The sequence below is a fragment of the Carassius gibelio genome, chromosome B16 (assembly GCF_023724105.1).
Source record: "Carassius gibelio isolate Cgi1373 ecotype wild population from Czech Republic chromosome B16, carGib1.2-hapl.c, whole genome shotgun sequence".
Lineage (NCBI taxonomy): Eukaryota > Metazoa > Chordata > Actinopteri > Cypriniformes > Cyprinidae > Carassius > Carassius gibelio.
The window spans coordinates 27251949-27271714 of record NC_068411.1 but is presented as its reverse complement, the minus strand read 5'-3'; the positions used below and the strand labels follow the sequence as shown (position 1 = coordinate 27271714).

At 41.2% G+C, this 19766-nt stretch overlaps 2 protein-coding genes across 9 annotated transcripts in view; one reads left to right on the top strand and one right to left on the bottom strand.

Moving 5' to 3' along the window:
- LOC127974642 (B-cell receptor CD22-like) overlaps positions 1-19766 on the bottom strand; it is a 42492-nt gene that overhangs the window by 401 nt on the left and 22325 nt on the right. Inside the window, exons 4-7 of one of the 5 annotated variants that reach the window (XM_052578064.1) lie at positions 1082-1351; positions 591-684; positions 266-308; positions 49-173 (exon numbers count right to left, since the gene is read on the bottom strand). In XM_052578064.1, the coding sequence (XP_052434024.1) occupies positions 49-173; positions 266-308; positions 591-684; positions 1082-1351 (532 nt within the window). Of the gene's footprint in view, positions 1-48; positions 177-265; positions 309-590; positions 685-1081; positions 1352-19766 lie in introns of those variants that run through there. The other 4 variants (XM_052578065.1, XM_052578066.1, XM_052578067.1 and 1 more) reach the window with 4 other exon arrangements.
- The window catches only part of LOC127974648 (neural cell adhesion molecule 1), a 31651-nt gene continuing 16843 nt past the window's right edge, over positions 4959-19766 (top strand). Inside the window, exons 1-2 of one of the 4 annotated variants that reach the window (XM_052578080.1) lie at positions 4959-4979; positions 14295-14683. In XM_052578080.1, the coding sequence (XP_052434040.1) occupies positions 14654-14683 (30 nt within the window). In that variant the 5' untranslated portion in view covers positions 4959-4979; positions 14295-14653. Of the gene's footprint in view, positions 4980-6003; positions 6210-14294; positions 14684-19766 lie in introns of those variants that run through there. The other 3 variants (XM_052578079.1, XM_052578083.1, XM_052578082.1) reach the window with 3 other exon arrangements.

The window sequence follows — 19766 nt, the reverse complement described above, 5'->3', positions numbered from 1 at the left end:
GCTTTTCTCCCACAAATAAGCATCATTACAACATTATTTTATCATTACCTGTCTGAGGTTGAGGAAGCAAGCCTTAAATCTACATATAGCACATTTGTGGTAAGGTTGTCCTCAGACTCTGGTGATTTTCTCAGGTTCTCATAGATCTCCTCTGTGACAGTGACTGCAGGTGTCTGATCAGAAATGAAAAATCACTAGTATTGATTTAGTGCGCAATAATAATTCCTTGATAATTAATGAGATGAACTGTTCACGTCTTTGATACCTGTTCTGTGGGCTGCTTCTTTGATGAAAACTGCTTCCTCCTCCTGTAAAGATGTAAGATGTAATAACTTAGAATGCTCAGAATAGTACAAATACTTATTATTTAGTAAGTGAAGGATTTGTGTAAACTGATTCCATGTTTGCCTGGCCCATCGATAGTGAAATCAGAACTGTGCAATAATAAACGCAGTACGTGATGATGGGGAAGTCATCGAAGGCTTGTGTAATGTGTAGAGTCATTTCCACACAGTACAAAATCATGCAATCAGTTCACGTTTATGTTCTCTCAGCATTCCAACATTATCACATGCTGTGCGTCCACTCACCTTATAATGAGACCAAACATGACTAACAGTAGTACAGCCGTTAGAAACAAAAACACAGCTGCTGCGGTCAGGAAGAAATTTCGGTTACTGGGCACTATAGAAAAAAACAAAAATGAAATAATTTGTGTAAACTAACTTACTATGTCTTATGCAAGCTTTATGTATGCACGCAGTATTTTCCAAAATGTGCAGTATAAAGATGTTATTTCCATGTGTGAGTCATGAACTAGTCACATTTAACATTTCTTTTTACTCAAAGTTTCATACACCATCAGATTATGCTACTTCAGGGTTGGGGTAGGTGTTCATGTAAAGCCTTAAACCTTATTAATATCATGCTGGAAGCAAAATCTTCACTATCGAATTATGCTACCATCTGTTTTAATGGGAGGTAGTGAAATCTGACAGGGTAGCACAAATCGTCAGAACAACTGGATTTGTATTATAGGTTACTGCATAATATTCAGCTAGTATTCCAATTTCACAATTACCTTCAACTTTCAGTGCCGTGACTGTAGAGTTTTGAGAACCCATGTCATTTTTAGCAGTGCAGAAGTACTGTCCGTCATCCTTCTGACTGGCAGATTTGATGGAGAATTCACGATCTGATCCTATATAAGAGACGTATGCTTCTTTGATCATAAACCAACTGTAGTTTGTCACTGCAGGATTGGCATTGCTCTCGCAGATTAGAGTCAGTGAGTTTCCTTCTTGTATCTTTCCAGATGGCAAAACTGATATTTTGACGTTCTTTGGACTATCTGTGGGGAGAAGCAACAGGATCTGTATTTGCAAGAGAACTATGAAACTTTAACATGCAGTGTTGCAGGTGTTGCATCAAAACCATTGACTGTGGGTTAGTGAAATTTCCTGAAATCACCCAGCTTCCTCATTTCATGGAGCTTATTTGACATAGAGGTCTGTAGCAATTTCAAATGCAGCATCTTACTCTACTATAGGCATGCATATATGATGCACAGACATTACAGTTTAAAATAAGGGTTTTATATTATTATATATTTTAAAATGTGCCCGTATCCATTACTCCAGGCTTAAGCATTTATTCATTACATTTATTCATTCAGCTGATGCTCTTATCCAAAGCGACTTGCAATTGCTATATCTGTCAGAGGTCGCACGCCTCTGGAGCAACTAGAGGTTAAGTGTCTATCAACAACTATCATTTCTAGGAAACATGGTAATTTTAAAGATGTGAAATCCAAACATGCAAAAGTCGTGGAATTTCTAGAATGAAATAGATTTATTAAATTATATAAGCTCTTAAATATTTTATTGAGCAGTAATTACAGCAGAAATATATTTGCCTTAAACTCAGTGAGTATTATAGAGTCAAAAATTCTGATAATATCTCAATCTCAATCTATTTAGTCAATAACATCTACAAATAAAATCAAATGAAAAATTACATTAAAAAACTCACCTGGAAAAAGCAGCTGCAATAATATGTTGATATAAAACATGTTTTCTCCCTTTAGCAATTTTATCTAAGAAGAAAACACTTTTTTTTATATGCATCCGTAAGTTTCAGTCTTACTCCACAACAGGCCTAATATACTTCAGCTTCCATCAGTAAACGGATATCCTTGTTCCACGGCGGAAAACCTCCCTAAATCTGTTCTTGTATTAAATTCCTTTGCTTAAATATTAACAAAAATATGTTTGTTTGGTATATTTGATATGATTTTAATCATGGCAGGCTGAGTCTACCCTTACGAAAGGAAAATATATTTACCAATATATTTCTTAAAATATATTGTGATATATTGTAATATATTATTTTCTAATATTGTATATATTTGAATACATTTAATAATATATTGATGACACATATATTATATAATATATTGCAAAATATACAAATGATTGCCACTTTCAATATATTGCAATATATTGGAAAAAATAAATATATAAGAACATATGCCTAATCTATTACATTATATTTTCCAATATACTGCAATATACTGGAAACAATTTCCAATATACTTGTTTCATAAGGGCACGTTCATAATGTTTATTTAGTGAAACTCTGCTGATGATTTTTAACACTTAAACAACATATTAAACCGAAACCTAGGAAGGAAATGACAGCGATTGTGAGATGGTGTTAGAATTTATAAATATATAAGTATAGAACGTGATGGAGGTGAGTAGAAATTATTCTCATCCTGTCAGAAGCATTGAGAGAAAGTTTCCTCTACATTCTACATCAAGTCCGTTTTGCCCACACCACATTCCATTTTTTTTTCTTTATAAAAAGGGAAAGCCGCTCCATGGAAAAATAACAGGGAATTGGAAATGTAAACCTCCAAAAAAATGACTGAATAAATTTGTGAGATACCTCCTTCAACACATCTGGACTCTTCTGTAGCCTCACAGTTTTTGTAGCAGTGCTAGTCTATAGCGTCCCCTGCTGTCAAGGTAAAACAAGCTTTATTCAAGTCTATATTAATTATTATAATAAAAAATTCATTTCAATCAAAATATTTATTTTGCCAAGAGGAGAATGAATCTGTTTCTTATTTTTTATTTTTGTTTTTAAATATAAGCCTTATTGCAAAGTTAGCTAGATTTACGTTTGCTATACAATAAAAAAAAAAAAAAATCCTATGTCCTCAGTGATAGAGCAAAATGACAGACCGGTTTTAATTTTATATATAGATCACACTTACAATGTGTAATGTATAGCCGATTTTTAAAAAAAAAATCATTATTAAAAATGTTTACGATCTGTTAAGATGTCATTTTTCATTCGTTTTCTGTGTTTGCTATGTTCTATGTTGCCAAGTTTTAATCCTGTTAATAGTAATATATGATTAAATAATATAATAATCAATGATACAATTGGTGTTCATTAGTATTAGTCAGTATGGTTAATAACTGTAATAATTATACTTTGTCGTATACAGTCTAAATAATACTAACACAGTGACTAAGGCAATTTCCCTCCCTGTTATTAGTAAGACAAAGAAAAACAAATCTGGGGTTATGAACACAACTAAAAACGGAGGTTTGAACTTCTTAGACTTTACCACTCTTAATAATATTTTTTTTAGTAAACTGTATAAAAAAAACAACAACAACTAGGCCAAGTGAATGTTTTTTCTTTAGTATTATTTATTTATTTTATTATATTATGTTATTGCGAAGAGATACAAGAGACCTAAAATCATAGACAGTAAAAGCCTAAAATGATCTCAGTTTCCTGCTTTTTCACTGAAGAAGGACTGAAGAAGGTACACGATCCGCGACTGCACGAACGGTAACGTCAGAGAATGTCTAATATAATATGACGTGAAGTTTCACTCTCACTTCACTTCCGGCTTCTGAACTGGTTGCAGTTCCACTCTGATTCCATGTGAGGGCGCTCACAGGACGAGTGCAGAATGAATGGAGGTCAATGGCGGTATACCCACTGATCTATATATATAACTGGATCGCTCATCGCGTTCTAAACTGCCAACAGGCAGTGAAGCCACCTGAAGTGTTCGATCCGCCATTTTACTAATCCCTACCAGCAGAGAGCACCATTGAGTTACGCTGTTGCTGTTATTTAACAAGCTATGGTTGGAGGGAAGGATACCTAAGGAGTGGAAAGAGTCTATAATTGTGCCAATTAAGAAACCTGGTAAAGATCCTCATAATCCAAGTAGTTACAGGCCTATAGCTTTAACTTCGCAGGTGGGTAAGACAATGGAGAAAATGGTAAACGATAGGTTAAATTACTGGGTTGAGTCAAAGGGGTTATTGCAGAGCTACCAGAGTGGTTTTAGAAGAGGTAGAGGTACAATGGATCCAATAGTATGTTTGGAAGATGGTATAAGAAGAGCTCAAGTAAATAGAGAAGCAGTGGTGGTAGTATTCTTCGATATTGAAAAAGTGTACGACATGTTGCGGACGAACGGATTGTTGATCAGGTTGCAGCAGATGGGGATTGGTGGTAGAATGCTCCAGTGGATAAAAGCTTTTTTGGCTGAAAGAAGTCTAAGGGTTAAAATAAACGGAGAATTAAGTAATGAATATATAGTTGAGAATGGTACTCCGCAGGGGAGTATTGTAAGCCCTATATTGTTTGATCTAATAATAGATCAGATATTCAAAAATGTGAAGATGCCCTTGAATTTAAGAAGAGATCAACTGGCCCTAGTGTACTGGGCTAATCTTAAAGGTCATAGAGATGATCATATTGCTCACATAACCCTAAGAAATTGTCAAGAGCGATTAAATAAAAAAGTAAAAAGCTTTGGGTGGGGTATTGAACAAAAAGTTGAGTGTATGGGTTTAAGTGCTCTTAATATCTGTATGACAGTACCATACTCTACAGTTCCCCCGTGCACTTTTGAGGACTTAGGGCTGCTGGAGGAAAAGCAGGTATGTGGAGTAGATAAGGGGATAGTTAATAAATATATAACAGAAAACTACAGAAATGACAGGATTATTTTTACAGATGCATCTAAAAGAGCAGATAAAAGAGTGGGAGTGACTCATGTGGTTCCTGAGCTGGGTTTGGCTGTAGGAAATAGGCTAAGTGATGATTTGGCAGTATACGGCAGAGCTTGTAGCTATATGGCTTGCCCTGTTATGGGTAAAGTAATGGGGGGAATAGACAATCTGTCATAGCTTCTGATTCCAGTTCTGCTATTTTAAGTATCAAGAATTCCCATTCAGGGTCCAGGAAAGACATTCTGCTTGAAGTATTGCAGTTAGCGAGTGGGTTGCAAAAGGCGGGTAAAATGTTTTCCTTCTTATGCATTCCAGCACACATAGGGGTGGAGGGGAATGAGCTGGCTGATGTATGGGCCAAAAGAGCAGCAGATAAAGATATCATTGATGTTGACATAAAACACAGTAAAGCAGAAGTTAAAAGTATTATTAAAACAAGAACTGTTGAAATATGGCAGCGCTGTTGGGAAAATGAATCAAGTGGGAGACATCTTTTTAACTTACAGTCTAAAGTAGGCCTAAATAAAAATGCAGGGTCAGGTAGAACTAGACATGAAGAAGGGGTGTTGTCCAGGTTGAGGATTGGGCACACCAGACTTAACAGTACATTATTTTTAATGAAAAAGCATGGTGATGGTATCTGTGAGTATTGTCTTGGAAATAACTCAGAAACTGTAGAGCATGTATTGTTTTATTGTCAGAAATATAAGAATGAGAGGGAAAGGTTTATTGAGCAAGTAGAAGCCAATGAAATTATATGTAATTATAGAAATATTTTACATAGAAGTTCTGATAAGATGTGTCAAATTTTGTTTCCTTTTTTAAAGAGTACAGGGCTTTTAAAAAGAATTTAAAAGTTTAGAGATAATATAAGTGGTGGGTATACTCCAGTCCAGAGGTGGCGGTAATACAACAACATGTTGTCAACCGCCAGGAAAAATGGAAGAAGAAGAAGACCATTGAGTTACATTCAAACCGTTGTCCTAAAATAACTCGATTTGAAGCTGATCAGTCAAACGGGACTCGTTTTTATGTTATGTGTAATAAAGTAATGTTTACTTCAGATGTTATCTGCAGTGTTTACGGTCTTTTGGGACAGGATAAGCGATATATTTAAATCGTGTAGGTGGGTGTGTCTGCTGCGCACTGACGACACAGGTAACGTAACTGATCAAACACAAAAATGGCTTATTTCTTTACAAACAAAATTATTCAGGAATTATTAAACGAACGTATTAGTATCAGAAATTGATTTTAATATATTACAATGAATAATATAATTATGTTGTTAATATTGCTCTATAATGAAATAAAACAATTTAATTTACTATCTGGGAAATAAAAGCTTTGTATTTATTTCTTAAATCCGTACTGTATATAGTCAGTTATTTCTCTGAATAAATTCGGATTTCAGAACGAACACTTTGTAGTTTGTTGTGTTGAGGTCGTGTCAGTCTGGTGTTTATCATGTTCATGATGCTCACTCCTGTAATGAACGTAACGTAGCTTTTTAATAAGTCGGGGAAATTCCCAACATTTAAAAAAATAACCTTTAACATGCCTAGGGTGTTAGCATTGTAATAATGTACAGTGATACTTCATATTTATAAACACTGACTTGTTAGGTGATGTTTTCTCATTAAAATCATACAAATTCCTATTAATTCAATGGAACGTTTTCGCACACTTGGGATTACCAATATGGCGGCGCGGCAGCTTCACTTTAATGATGTCATGAGCAATCCAGTTCTATATTATAGATCAGTGGTTTAGATTAAGCCTGGATCAGGCCATGGCTCAATTAGTCTTGCCTGTGAAACCGGAGGATAGCGTCTTTACACCTTTTGCTTATATGTTACTGACTTTACACCTTAGATTTAATAGACTATTAACTCCAAAGTCAATACCACTGTATGAAAATAACTTGTACTCTTAAATTTAAATAATTATTTCGTAAAAACGTATACCTGGGTGCCGCCCGCCATTTCGCTCAGATTTCATGACTGAAGAAGAAGAATGCTATCAAGGTATGGCACGGCCAGGACCGCAGCATCTTGTTCCCTATTCAGGGAACCATGGTTACATACCTAAACGAGATGTTACGTCCCCCAGCTCTGATTGATCCTAATTGTAAGATGCTCATGCCTAAAGAAGGGGAGTGGCAATACTGAGAGCGTCCTCTGTGTTCCTCATGATGCGCTGGGGAAAAGGAACACCTGTGTGGCATTAGTAATTAGAGGGAAGCATTATAAATGTATGATGTGTTTGTTGTTGCGGGAGGGTTGTTTGGGTTGTTGCTGCTGAGTTCCTTGCCAAAGCAGCCGTGCTGGGACGTGGGTTTAGGATTGTTGTGCGACCCGTGCGAATCGATCGGGAGGGATATTTTGCTGGGGTTTTCCCCGTTTACGTTTGGCGGCCGCCGTTGTTCACTGAACGCGGAACCCACGTCCGGTAGCGGGTAAGAAAGCCAGCAGTACATGTTGTTTTTATTATTGTGTTGGATGTTAATGTCTGTTCCTGCTGTGTTTGCCGGGGAGGCCCTGATGTATGTATGAACCTAATGGTCCCCCGGCGCTATTTGTGTGTAGAGTGAGTGAGTGCGTGTGTAAGGGGGTGGGCAGGTTATCCTTTCCCATACGCCTCCTATACAGTTGACGACGGCTAGATATTTAGTACGAGTATGATTGACGGTTTGTGGTGATTAATATTTGATACATTTATTGGTGTGTTATTTATGACTATTTGGTTTTGCATTGTAATGAACTTATGTGTGAGAGGTGATCACGTGAATATATTTAATGCATGTATTGACTAACTACTGAAATCTTGTGCTGAGTATATCCTGGTTGTATGGTTGTTACTTTATTATGCTGGAAGTTAACATCTTTGAAATCATTCATTGCTTCTTAATTAAATTTAACCTGTTATGACTGCATTAACCTGCTACCCCTGGGTTTTAATATTATGATTGTAAAATAATAAAACTATTAGTCAAGGAGTTTTGGGTATTTGAGTGTTTCTTGGATATTGTCCCACTTAAAGTATTTAGTCCCATAGAGAACCTGTAAACCCTGGGTAGAGAGAGTTTGTGGGGGTTACAACTTGGCATAGTCGGCAGGGTTGGACTGTGGGCAATAACCAGGAGAATGTCAACTACACAACCAGCAGTAGAGCTACCTTCTACATCTAGTGGGGCGCAGCAGAGAGTAGATGGTGCACCTGATATGGCTCAGAATCCAGCAACAAATGCAAATATGGTGATGTTTCCATTAATGATGGGGTCACCCTGGTGTCAAAAGTTTAATGGAGATCAAATGCCGCAGGGAAATAATTTTCAGGATTGGTATAATATGCAGACATCAATGTTCAATATTTACCCTTTTTCGGAAGTGCAAAAAGTATCTGCTGTAATAAGTAATCTTGATAGGGAAGCAAAAAGGGAAGTGTTAGCATTACCAGCAGCACAGCGCATGACAGCTGAACAGATATTGTCATTTTTGAAAAGCATTTATGGAGATACTGTCCCCCTTGCAACCCTTCGTGCCCAATTCTTTACTCGTAAACAAAGGACAGATGAAAATGTCAGGCAGTTTGCCTTGGCACTGCAAGAATTGAGTAATCGTTTGGATAATCGGGGTCATGGTACCATTATGGGTAATGTTTTACGTGACCAATTTATTTTGGGACTTTGCGATGCAGGATTGCGTAGGGAACTTCAGGGTATAGTTAGAGGAGCCCCTGATAGTTCTTTTATAGAAGTAAGAAAAGAAGCAATTCTACGAGCAGAGGAGTTCGGGGAAGTAAGGCAAGCAGTAGCTGTAACAATCCAGTTGAAGCCAGCCCCAGATGCAACAAAATTGGTTGAGGAGATTAAACAAGAAGTTGTGTTGCAGTTGAAAGGAGAAATAAAGGAAATGGTTGCTGGAATGATTAAAGAAGTTCGTGGAGTACAGCACTTATTGCCTAGTAGTGATAATGCATTACCTAGGTATGAGTTAAGGAGGGGTCGAAGAAGCTCAGATCAATTTGACCAGCAGGGAAGACCTATTTGCAGACGGTGCAAACAAGCTGGGCATATTGAAAGACGGTGTGCGGCTGTAGAGTGAGGACAGGGGCCTTTAAACTTTTAGAACCCACTGTACAGGCCCGATCAGTGGGTACATTGGGTAGTGGCCAATCGGAAAAGAAAGATAATTTAATAGGACAATGCCCAGTGGTGGAGGTGGTGATACAGGGGGTTAAAACACCTTGTTTAATTGAGTGTACCCACCAATACAAAAGTTCAATTTGGTAGCTGCTAATGGGTTAATGATTCCATATATAGGATATATTGAGGTGGACTTGAATATATGTGGGAAAGCTATACCAAAAAGGGGAGTGTTGATTGTTAAAGACTCAAAGGGATCTTTGTACCCAGGACTAATCGGCATGAATGTGATTAAAGAGTGTAGAGACTTTCTGATGACACAGACTGGGGATAGTTGTGTAGGAGAAGGTGAAGTGCAGGTTAAGGTGTGGCATCAGATGTTTTCGGTTTGTGAAGACCTGTTAAAGTTTGGTGATGAGGTAGGACAGATAAGTTCAATTTACTGGCCGCAGGGAAGACGAAAGACTATTCCAGCACAGTCAGAGGTGGTGATAGAAGCATGTGCACGTCTACGACCTGACAGGAAGGATTATGTGAGCTTAGTAGAACCTTGTAAAGATGTATTGCCGGGCCAGCTGTTGGTAGCTAGATCACTGAGCACAGTTTCAAAGGGAAGAGTTATGGTCCGAATTCTAAATCTTTCTCCAGTTCCAGTGACTCTTTTTTCAGCGCTGTCGAATAGGGCAGATTTTTGATGTTGAGTTGTGTCCAAGGCAGCAAGGAGATGTAGTGCTAAGACCATTGGATGATGAGACCGTGGAAGTGGGGGTGAGGCAGAATACGGTGCAGGATGTAGAACAAGAACAGGTGTTGCGGCCGGTGACTGTTCCTTTAGACCCACTACAATTTAGTACTGAACAACAAGAGAGGATTGCTAAATTATTATCTAAGCATCAAAAGGTCTTCTCAGAACATGATGAGGATTATGGGTACACGGATAGGGTGTTGCATGTGATACCAACAGGCGATGCAGCCCCAATTAGAGAACGGTATAATAGAATTCCACCAAAGTTGTATCAGGAAATGAGGGGGCTTTTGAGTAATATGCTTGAAAATGATATTATTAAAGAGAGCTATAGCCCCTGGGCAGCGCCTGTAGTGCTCGTCAGAAAGAAGGACGGCACCCTTCATTTCTGTGTAGACTACAGGAGATTGAATGGTGTTACCCATAAAGATTCTTACCCTCTCCCCAGAATTGAAGAATCATTGGCTTCATTGAAGAAATCTAGAGTTTTTTCAACATTAGATCTAGCGCATGGGTACTGGCAGGTGGGGGTGCATCCAGCGGACAAGGAGAAGACTGCCTTTGTGACCCCCATGGGGCTATATGAATTTAATCGGATGCCGATGGGGTTGTGCAATGCTCCAGGACTTTCAGAGACTGGTTGAAAGTTGCTTAGGTGACCAAAATTTTGAAACCTTGTTGCTCTATTTAGATGATATAATTGTCTTCTCCCCTTCTTTTGAGGCCCACATTGCCCATCTGGACTTGGTTTTCAGCCGCTTGGAGAACTTTGGCTTGAAAGTGAAACCTGCTAAGTGTTTTCTCTTCCAGAATGAAGTCCATTATCTAGGCCATGTGATTGCAGAAGGAGGGGTGTCACCAGACCCAGAGAAATTGCGAGCAGTGGAGACTTGGTCAACTCCGCAGAATATCACCCAGCTGCGGGCTTTCCTGGGCTTAGCTGGTTACTATAGACGTTTTGTTAATAACTTTGCCCAAATTGCAGCACCCCTGAACTCTATGATGTGGGGGACATCAAAACGACGCACCCGACCGGCCAGAGGTAAACAAGACTGCTGGGTATGGGGAGAGGCACAGGACATGGCATTTAAAAAATTAAAGGAGAATCTCCTACAAGCACCCATACTGGCTTATGCAGACTTTCAGTTGCCATTTCTGTTGTACACTGACGCCAGTCAGACAGGCTTGGGGGCAGTGCTGGCACAGGTGCAAGATGGAAAGGAAAGGGTGATTTCCTATGCAAGCCGAAGCCTTCGTCCAGCAGAAAGAAATGATAAAAACTACAGCTCGTTCAAACTAGAACTGCTGGCGTTGAAATGGGCTATAGTGGAAAAGTTCCGGGAATATCTTGCGGTGTCTCCCTTTACTGTTTTCACAGATAACAATCCATTAGCTCTCCTGAAAAGGCAAATCTGGGTGCAGTGGAACAGCGATGGGCGGCTCAGCTTGCAGGATTTCAGTTTGAAGTGCGATACAGACCGGGGCGGACTAATGGAAATGCTGATGCCCTCTCCAGGTGGCCTGTGAATGAGACCTCTGCCAGGACTATAGAGGATGGGAGTGCCCCATGTGGTGAGGGTGGCTATGTAGCATCTGCAGTGGTCCATGCCTGTGTCCAGGCTTTTGTTTCCGGTGGTTGAAGAGGTCATATTGGAGGAGGGTCGAAGGATGGATGCAGGGGCAGAAATGAATGAAGATCGAGTTGGCCCCAGCCTGCTGGCTGAGTGGGTGAGGGCACAGCGGGGTTGTCCAGTGGTGTCACGACTGTGGGTCTATATGGACAGAGGAGGAAGGCCTGTTCCAAAAGAGCGAGCAGCTGAAGACCGGCCTACCCAAGTGCTGCTACGACAGTGGACCCGTCTCTGCGTGGATCAAGGATTGCTGTGCAGGGAGGTATGTGACCCAAAGACATTTGATAAATGGAAACAAGTAATTGTACCTCAGTGTCTGCAGAATCAAGTTCTGGGATGGGTGCATGACCGTGCAGGACACCTGGGTGTGGAAAAGACTCTGGGCTTGGCCCGTCGACGTTTCTTCTGGCCAGGTCTGGCGCGAGGAGTGGAACGGTGGTGCCGCCAATGTGTCCGCTGCAATCTCCATAAGACTCCAGTCAATACAGTAAATGCTCCCCTTGTCGTTATACAATCAGAATACCCTCTCCAGATTGTTTCGGTGGACTTTCTGTCATTGGAGCCTTCACGCAGTGAAATGTGCAATATTTTAGTAATGATGGATCACTTTACTCGCTATGCAGTCGCAGTGCCAACTCTGGACCAAACAGCAGTGACAACCGCCAGGGTGTTGTGGGGACATTTTATACAGCCCTTTGGGGGGTTTGATCAACTGCATTCTGATCAAGGCCCCAATTTTGAGTCAAAAGTCAAAGAATTATGTGCTTTGTACAACATCCATAAGTCGCATACCACTCCCTATCATCAAGCAGGAAATGGACAATGTGAGCGTTTTAATCGGACATTGTTGAGTATGTTGGGGACACTGAGGGATTACCAGAAGGAGGATTGGGATCAGCATTCGGCGGAGTTGGTACAGGCGTACAATAATTCACCCCATCCCTCTATCGGATATACACCTTATTTTTTAATGTTTGGCCGACATGCGAAATTGCCCGTTGACATGATGCTGGGCCGGGGAAGTGAATTCTCAGGCACCGTTGGCAGCTGGGTGCACTATCACCATGAAAAGCTAGTGACTGCCTATAATCAAGCCAAAATGCAAGGTCAGAAGGCTCAAGCGTATCAAAAGAGGGGGTTTGACCGTAGGGTTAAGGGGGAACCATTGTTGGCGGGCCAGAGAGTCATGGTATTAAATAAGAGGGACAGGGGCCAGGGTAAATTGGATGATAAATGGGAACGGGATGTGTATATATAGTTACATCACAACCTAATCTTGATATTCCCGTTTACGTGGTTAAGAGGGAGAGGGGTGATGGTGGCGAGAGAGTGTTGCACCGCAATATGTTAAGCCCATGTAAGTTTGAAATGTCCTTGTCCTTAGAGGAGAGAGAAAAAGGTTTCACATTCTAATTCTGGTGTTAATCCCATGAACAGTAATTGGTGCGTGTATCCTTGGGTGGGGGGTTGTCTTACAGGGCGGCCGGGACCCACAAAGAAGGATGGAGAGGGTGTTGGTAATGTGGACCTTGAGGAAGCAACATTACAGACCCCACAGGAGGAAAGCCCCTCTTGTTTGAACACTTTACCGGTCAACTGTCCCGAATCCAGACGGTCAACTCGGGCCACGAGGGGCCTGTTGCCTCAACGTTATAGAATGTGAACTATTCGAGTAGGAATGTGCGGACACATTTACAGTAGGGGGGGGGGCGGATGTAAGCTGCTCATGCCTAAAGAAGGGGAGTGGCAATACTGAGAGCGTCCTCTGTGTTCCTCATGATGCGCTGGGGAAAAGGAACACCTGTGTGGCATTAGTAATTAGAGGGAAGCATTATAAATGTATGATGTGTTTGTTGCGGGAGGGTTGTTTGGGTTGTTGCTGCTGAGTTCCTTGCCAAAGCTGCTGTGCCGGGACGTGGGTTTAGGATTGTTGTGCGACCCGTGCGAATCGATCGGGAGGGATATTTTGCTGGGGTTTTCCCCGTTTATGTTTGGCGGCCGCCGTTGAGTTCACTGAACGCGGAACCCACGTCCGGTAGCGGGTAAGAAAGCCAGCAGTACATGTTGTTTTTATTATTGTGTTGGATGTTAATGTCTGTTCCTGCTGTGTTTGCCGGGGAGGCCCTGATGTATGTATGAACCTAATGGTCCCCCGGCGCTATTTGTGTGTAGAGTGAGTGCGTGTGTAAGGGGGTGGGCAGGTTATCCTTTCCCATACGCCTCCTATACAGTTGACGACGGCTAGATATTTAGTACGAGTATGATTGACGGTTTGTGGTGATTAATATTTGATATACATTTATTGGTGTGGTATTTATGACTATTAGGTTTTGCATTGTAATGAACTTATGTGTGAGAGGTGATCACGTGAATATATTTAATGCATGTATTGACTAACTACTGAAATCTTGTGCCGAGTATATCCTGTTGGTTGTTACTTTATTATGCTGGAAGTTAACATCTTTGAAATCATTCATTGCTTCTTAATTAAATTTAACCAGTTATGACTGCATTAACCTGCTGCCCCTGGGTTTTAATATTATGATTGTAAAATAATAAAACTATTAGTCAAGGAGTTTTGGGTATTGGAGTGTTTTCTTGGATATTGTCCCACTTAAAGTATTTAGTCCAATAGAGAACCTGTAAACCCTGGGTAGAGAGAGTTTGTGGGGGTTACATAATCATGTGTTTGAACGCAGTGTCCCTTCTCTTAATTACAGATGATCCACACCTGTGCGGAGCCTTATAAAGAGCTGCTGAAACCACACCTGAGTGCGTACACGGAGAGCTGGAGAACAGAGCCGATGCACTGCTGTTACGTCAGTGGATGTAAACGGGATTTCATAGGGGTGAACGTGTATTTGGGTTGTGCTTTGCTCTCCTTGCTCTGTTCTCTTTCCTTATTACCACAGGTTCTCAAACCAGCTGTACTCAATCTATGGCTGACTGACGTGATTGGAGGGTGAAGGGGAGGAGCCAGGATATAAACCGGAGTGGATCTGTTGAGAGCAGAGAGAGAGACTTTGGTGGCCAGGATTGATTCCTCCTCCTGTCAGCTCAGATCACATTGTTGATTTGTATGCTTATACAGTTGTTGATTTGTTCTGGAGTAAGTGAGCTCAGGACGTGTTGTAAGTGTTCTTAAGTTGAATAGAGAACTGAATCTGTATTGTTTAATTTAAATATATTACAACAGCCTCCGGCATACAATTCTTGAACTCCTCTAATAGCAATAACTCCTGGAGTTGCTCAACATCTACAACTCGACTCGCTAAACACCACTTTTCAAAAAGTACTCGCTTCTCTCGTGCAAATTCTACACCGGTTTGCTTGAAAGACTTTGAATGAGACCTAAATTTTTGACAATATGCCTCCGGGACTAATTCATATGCCTTTAACACTGCCACTTTAACGATCTCATATTCAAGTGACTGATCTACAGGCAATGCCGCACATACTTCTTGGGCTTTCCCTGACAAGTTGCACTGCAACAATAATGCCCACATATCCTTAGGCCATCTTAATTTCACTGCTATACGTTCAAAGGCAATGAAATACGAGTCGACTTCCGCCTCCCTAAAAGGAGGAACAAGCTTTACATATCTACTCGTGTCAAAGTCAGGGTGCTCAACCGAACTCGACTGACTTACCGATGTGGTCGCATCTGAAAGAGGTTCAGCACGAGGAACTGGAATTGATTTACTTGCCGTTTGATCTCTCTGTAACTCTAATTGACGTAATGTAACTACACGATCGGTTTCTGTTTGCACAACACGCAGTTTAATTAACCCTGCCTCACACTCTTGTTTCTTGATCAATAGCTCTAACTCTTTCAATTTAACAGCCAATTTACTTCCATCATGTGTTTCAACGCCAGAAACATCTGGTTTGAGCAAAACCTCAGAAGGCTCCGTAACTTCGGACTCCTCTTCAGGTGTCTCGGATTCATCAGGCAAAATACCAGCAGAAACCAACTGGCCAAAAAGATTTTCTTTAATAGCCTGTTTAGTGGACTCTTTCGGTACAGCAACGTGAAAAAAATCAGCTATAAGAATTAAATCTTTCTTCCTACAACGATTATAAACCTCTATGGTAGGGTTAAGAGAGAATTTTACCAAATCAAAATCCATATCTTAATGCTTCTGTCCCTCCCACAAAATTCAAAGACTTCCAAGCAAAGACTTAGAGAAATGAGCACTCACCAAAACAAGGAGTTGAACTGTACCTCATACCGGATTCTATAACAAGAGACACATCTCCAAGTTATTAAGACCATTAACACAATTTATCTCGGACGAGCCCCCATTTGTTACATAACCACCCATCTAGGGTTGGGGAGTTAGTAACACTGCCGTGCTGTTTAACTTTATAGGGATTGCTGTCCACCCAGTTGTAGAAAACGTTCCGCTTTTGTAGTTGTTTTTTTTGTGTTACCATATCTTCCATTTTTCTATTAAACAAGCATACCCCTACCTTTGACACAAGCTGATCTGTGTGCGTCTCTCCTTGATGTTAAGGGTGGTGTCCGTGCGCCCGTAACATTAGTGGAGGCTCGTCCGGGATTAATAATTTGATTAAGTCGGACTTTAGTGTTTAGAGTGAATTGCGGAACTTTTGAGTATTCTGATAGGCAACTATGGTTGTCTGTCCTTTTGTTTAGTCGACTGTTTATTTTTTTTATTTTGGTGGATATCTCAGGAGGGGGCACGTGAGAGGCCTCGAGCGGAGTAAGCCACTGAAGATTGCGTAGGTATTTAGGATTTTTTGTTTTTGTTTTTGTGTGTATAGTTGGATAGAGAAGTTGGACAACATTTTTGCTCATCAGAATACCTTTTAGTTTAGTTGTATAGCTTGTAGTATATTGTGGCATATTGCCTATTTAGTGACCGCTGGTACTTTGGAGGTACTAGTGTATTAGTTAAATTTTATGGGTGGACAAAAATTTGTGGTCTTTGTAGCCTACACTGTGCTTTTCGTTTGACCACTTTAGATATTTGCTACTTTGTAGCCTGATCACAGTTAAACTGCTTAGGTGAGTGCTCATATATGTATTTGTGTGTGTGTGAAAAAAAAGAAAAAAAAAATATTTATAATTTTCTTTGTGATCTTGTTGCATTGAGTTTTTTTTCTTTTTGCGCTTAAAATGGCAACAGAGGAGGCATTTGTTAAGGAACCCTCTACTGAGTTATTTTTAAGACTTTCGAAAGAGCAGTTGCTAAACTTAGCTGCAACTTATGAGGTTGAGATAACGTCTGCTGAGAAACGCACCAAAGATACAATCAGGGCCGTCTTACAAGCTGCTTTGATTAATAAGGGCATTCTGCCTGTAGAAAAACAATCTCCCGTGTCTACGGAGGCATTACAGCTGCAGGTTCGGTTGATGGAGTTAAGCATCAAAGAGAAGGAAATTGAGTATGATCGTGAGCGAATGCAAGCACAGGTCCATGAGCATAAACTTGAACATCGATTGGCATTGAGAAAGTTAGAAATCGAGGCCCAGAGGGAAGGTGTCACTCCTTCTGATCCTCATTCATTTGATGTCACGCGCCACATCCGTCTTGTGCCACCTTTTGTGGAAAGAGATGTGGAAAAATATTTTCCACACTTTGAGCGTGTCGCTACCAATTTAAACTGGCCGAAAACGGCGTGGGCATTCCTCCTGCAATGCGTGTTAGTAGGAAAAGCGCAGGAGGTTTACTCCTCACTAACAGTAGAGCAGAGTGGTGACTATGATGTAGTGAAAGCGTCAGTTCTGAGGTGCTATCAGCTGATCCCTGAAGCATACAGACAGAAGTTTAGGAACTTAAAAAAAATGGAGCGTCAAACTTTTGTTGAATTTGGTCGAGATAAAACAGCTCTCTTTGATCGAGAATTTAAGAACTGTCTGCCAACCACAGTGGCCACCTATCTAGCTGAGCAGAAGGCCGAGTCAATTTCTGAAGCTGCTATCCTTGCTGACGAATACGTTCTAACGCATAACATTAGCAGAGACCATTTTCGCTTAAGAATTAATCCCTCTATGACCTCTGATGCAGACAGGAAACGGAGTGCAATAAATCAAGTTAACCGACACTGTTTTTATTGTAAAAAGCCCGGGCATATCGTCGCAGAATGCTTAATATAAAAAAAAAAAAGTCCACGAAACCAATGGGACTCGTTAGTTCTGCGAAGAAAGTATCACCTATCCTTCGTACAGGGTTAAAACAGAGAAAGCCCAGTCCATGTACGATCCCTTTCTGACGAATGGGACCATATCAGTGCCGGGTAAGGAAGCTGTTGCTGTGCGCATCTTGCGAGATACGGGTGCTGCACAGTCCTTCCTCCTTCGCAGTTTGTTGCCATTGTCCAAAAAGACTGCAACTGGTAGTAGTGTTCTTGTTCGAGGAATTGAGATGGGTTTTCTTGATGTTCCCTTACATTATGTGCATCTCGAGTCAGATTTGGTGTCTGGTGATGTGGTTGTTGGTGTGCAAGACTTCTTGCCAATCCCCGGTGTCACGTTCCTCCTTGGCAATGACCTAGCCGGTGGGAAGGTGTGGAGTCGGGGTGATGTCCCACCAGAGGTTGTGTCAGTGCCGCTCAGTCAAGGGTGCCCTGATGAGTGCTCCCTAAAATTCCCTGACGTTTTTCCCACTAGTGTCGTCACTAGGTCGCAGACTCGAAGGTTGAGGGATTCCTTACCTCCTAAGGATGTAGACCTAAGTGACAGTATTCGCTCACCCCGCAGAGTGTGAGAGGTTATTCGAACTCCCTTCCACTCCATGCCACGGTAGTCCTGTACCTGTGGCGAACGGTGAGAAAGAAAGAAAAACCAAAGAACCAGATATTTTGCTGTCCTTAGAGAAACGTATTAATGCTCAACAAAAGACCCCTCTCTTGTTTCATGTTTTAAGGCAGTTCAATCTGTTTCAGACCATGTCAGCGAGAGCCCTGCTTATTTCATCAGAGACGGTTTGCTTATGCGGACGTGGAGACCTCAGAAAAGTAATGAGTGGAATGACATAGAGCAAATCGTTATGCCGGCTGAAAATAGAGTGTCGCACATGATGGTGTTTCTGGTCATTTAGGTGTGACTAAAACATTCAACCGCATTCTTCGTCATTTTCTTTGGCCTGGGCTGAAGCGTGACGTGCGGCAGTATTGTAAAACGTGCCATGTCTGCCAGGTTAGTGGTAAACCAAACCAGATAATTCCACCTGCACCGTTATACCCCATACCTGCCGTGAGTGAGCCTTTTGAGAGGGTAATCATTGACTGTGTTGGTCCTCTTCCACGGTCGAAAAGTGGATATCAGTATCTATTAACAATTATGTGTACTGCTACTCGTTTCCCGGAGGCGGTGCCTCTGAGAAAAATCACTGCTAAAATCGTGACCAGGGCTCTATTAAAGTTCTTTGCTTTTGTGGGACTACCGAAAGTCATTCAAACTGACCAAGGAACAAATTTTACTTCGCGTGTCTTCTCCCAGGTCATGAAATCGCTCCAGATTAAGCACCGAATTTCTAGCGCGTACCATCCGGAGAGTCAAGGCGCTCTCGAACGTTACCATCAGACAAAATCGATGCTGCGTGCATATTGCTTGGAGACGGGTACAAACTGGGAGGAGGCGATTCCTTGGATGCTGATGGCCTCTAGAGAAGTAGTACAAGAGTCAATTGGTTTCAGCCCTGCGGAGCTAGTGTTTGCACGACATTTGCACACCTTTGAGCGTCCTTAAAGATAAGTGGATGAGCAAGCCTACTTCTCGTAGTGCACTACAGTTTATAAGCGACGTTCGCACCTGCCTACACCGAGCTCGTGAACTAGCTAGAGAGAACTTAGAAAAGACCCAAACTGGCATGAAAACTTGGTATGATCGAAAGGCAAGAGCCCGTTCATTTAAACCTGGAGACCAAGTGTTGGTTCTCTTACCCGTGTCCGGTTCTGCCTTCCAGGCACGATTCAGTGGACCATATACCATTGAAAAGAAAATATCTGATTTGAATTACGTAATTTCAACCCCCGACAAACAAAGACATTCTCGCATCTGTCATGTAAATATGCTTAAACCATACTATACGCGCAAAGATGTTAAGACTGACTTGTGTAACCTTATCGTACACGGTCTTGAGTCCTCTGTGTTGCCTTCACTTGTAGATGATGTGGAGACCCCTCCATCGAGATGTGTGATTGAAGGTCGACTTAAAAACCCT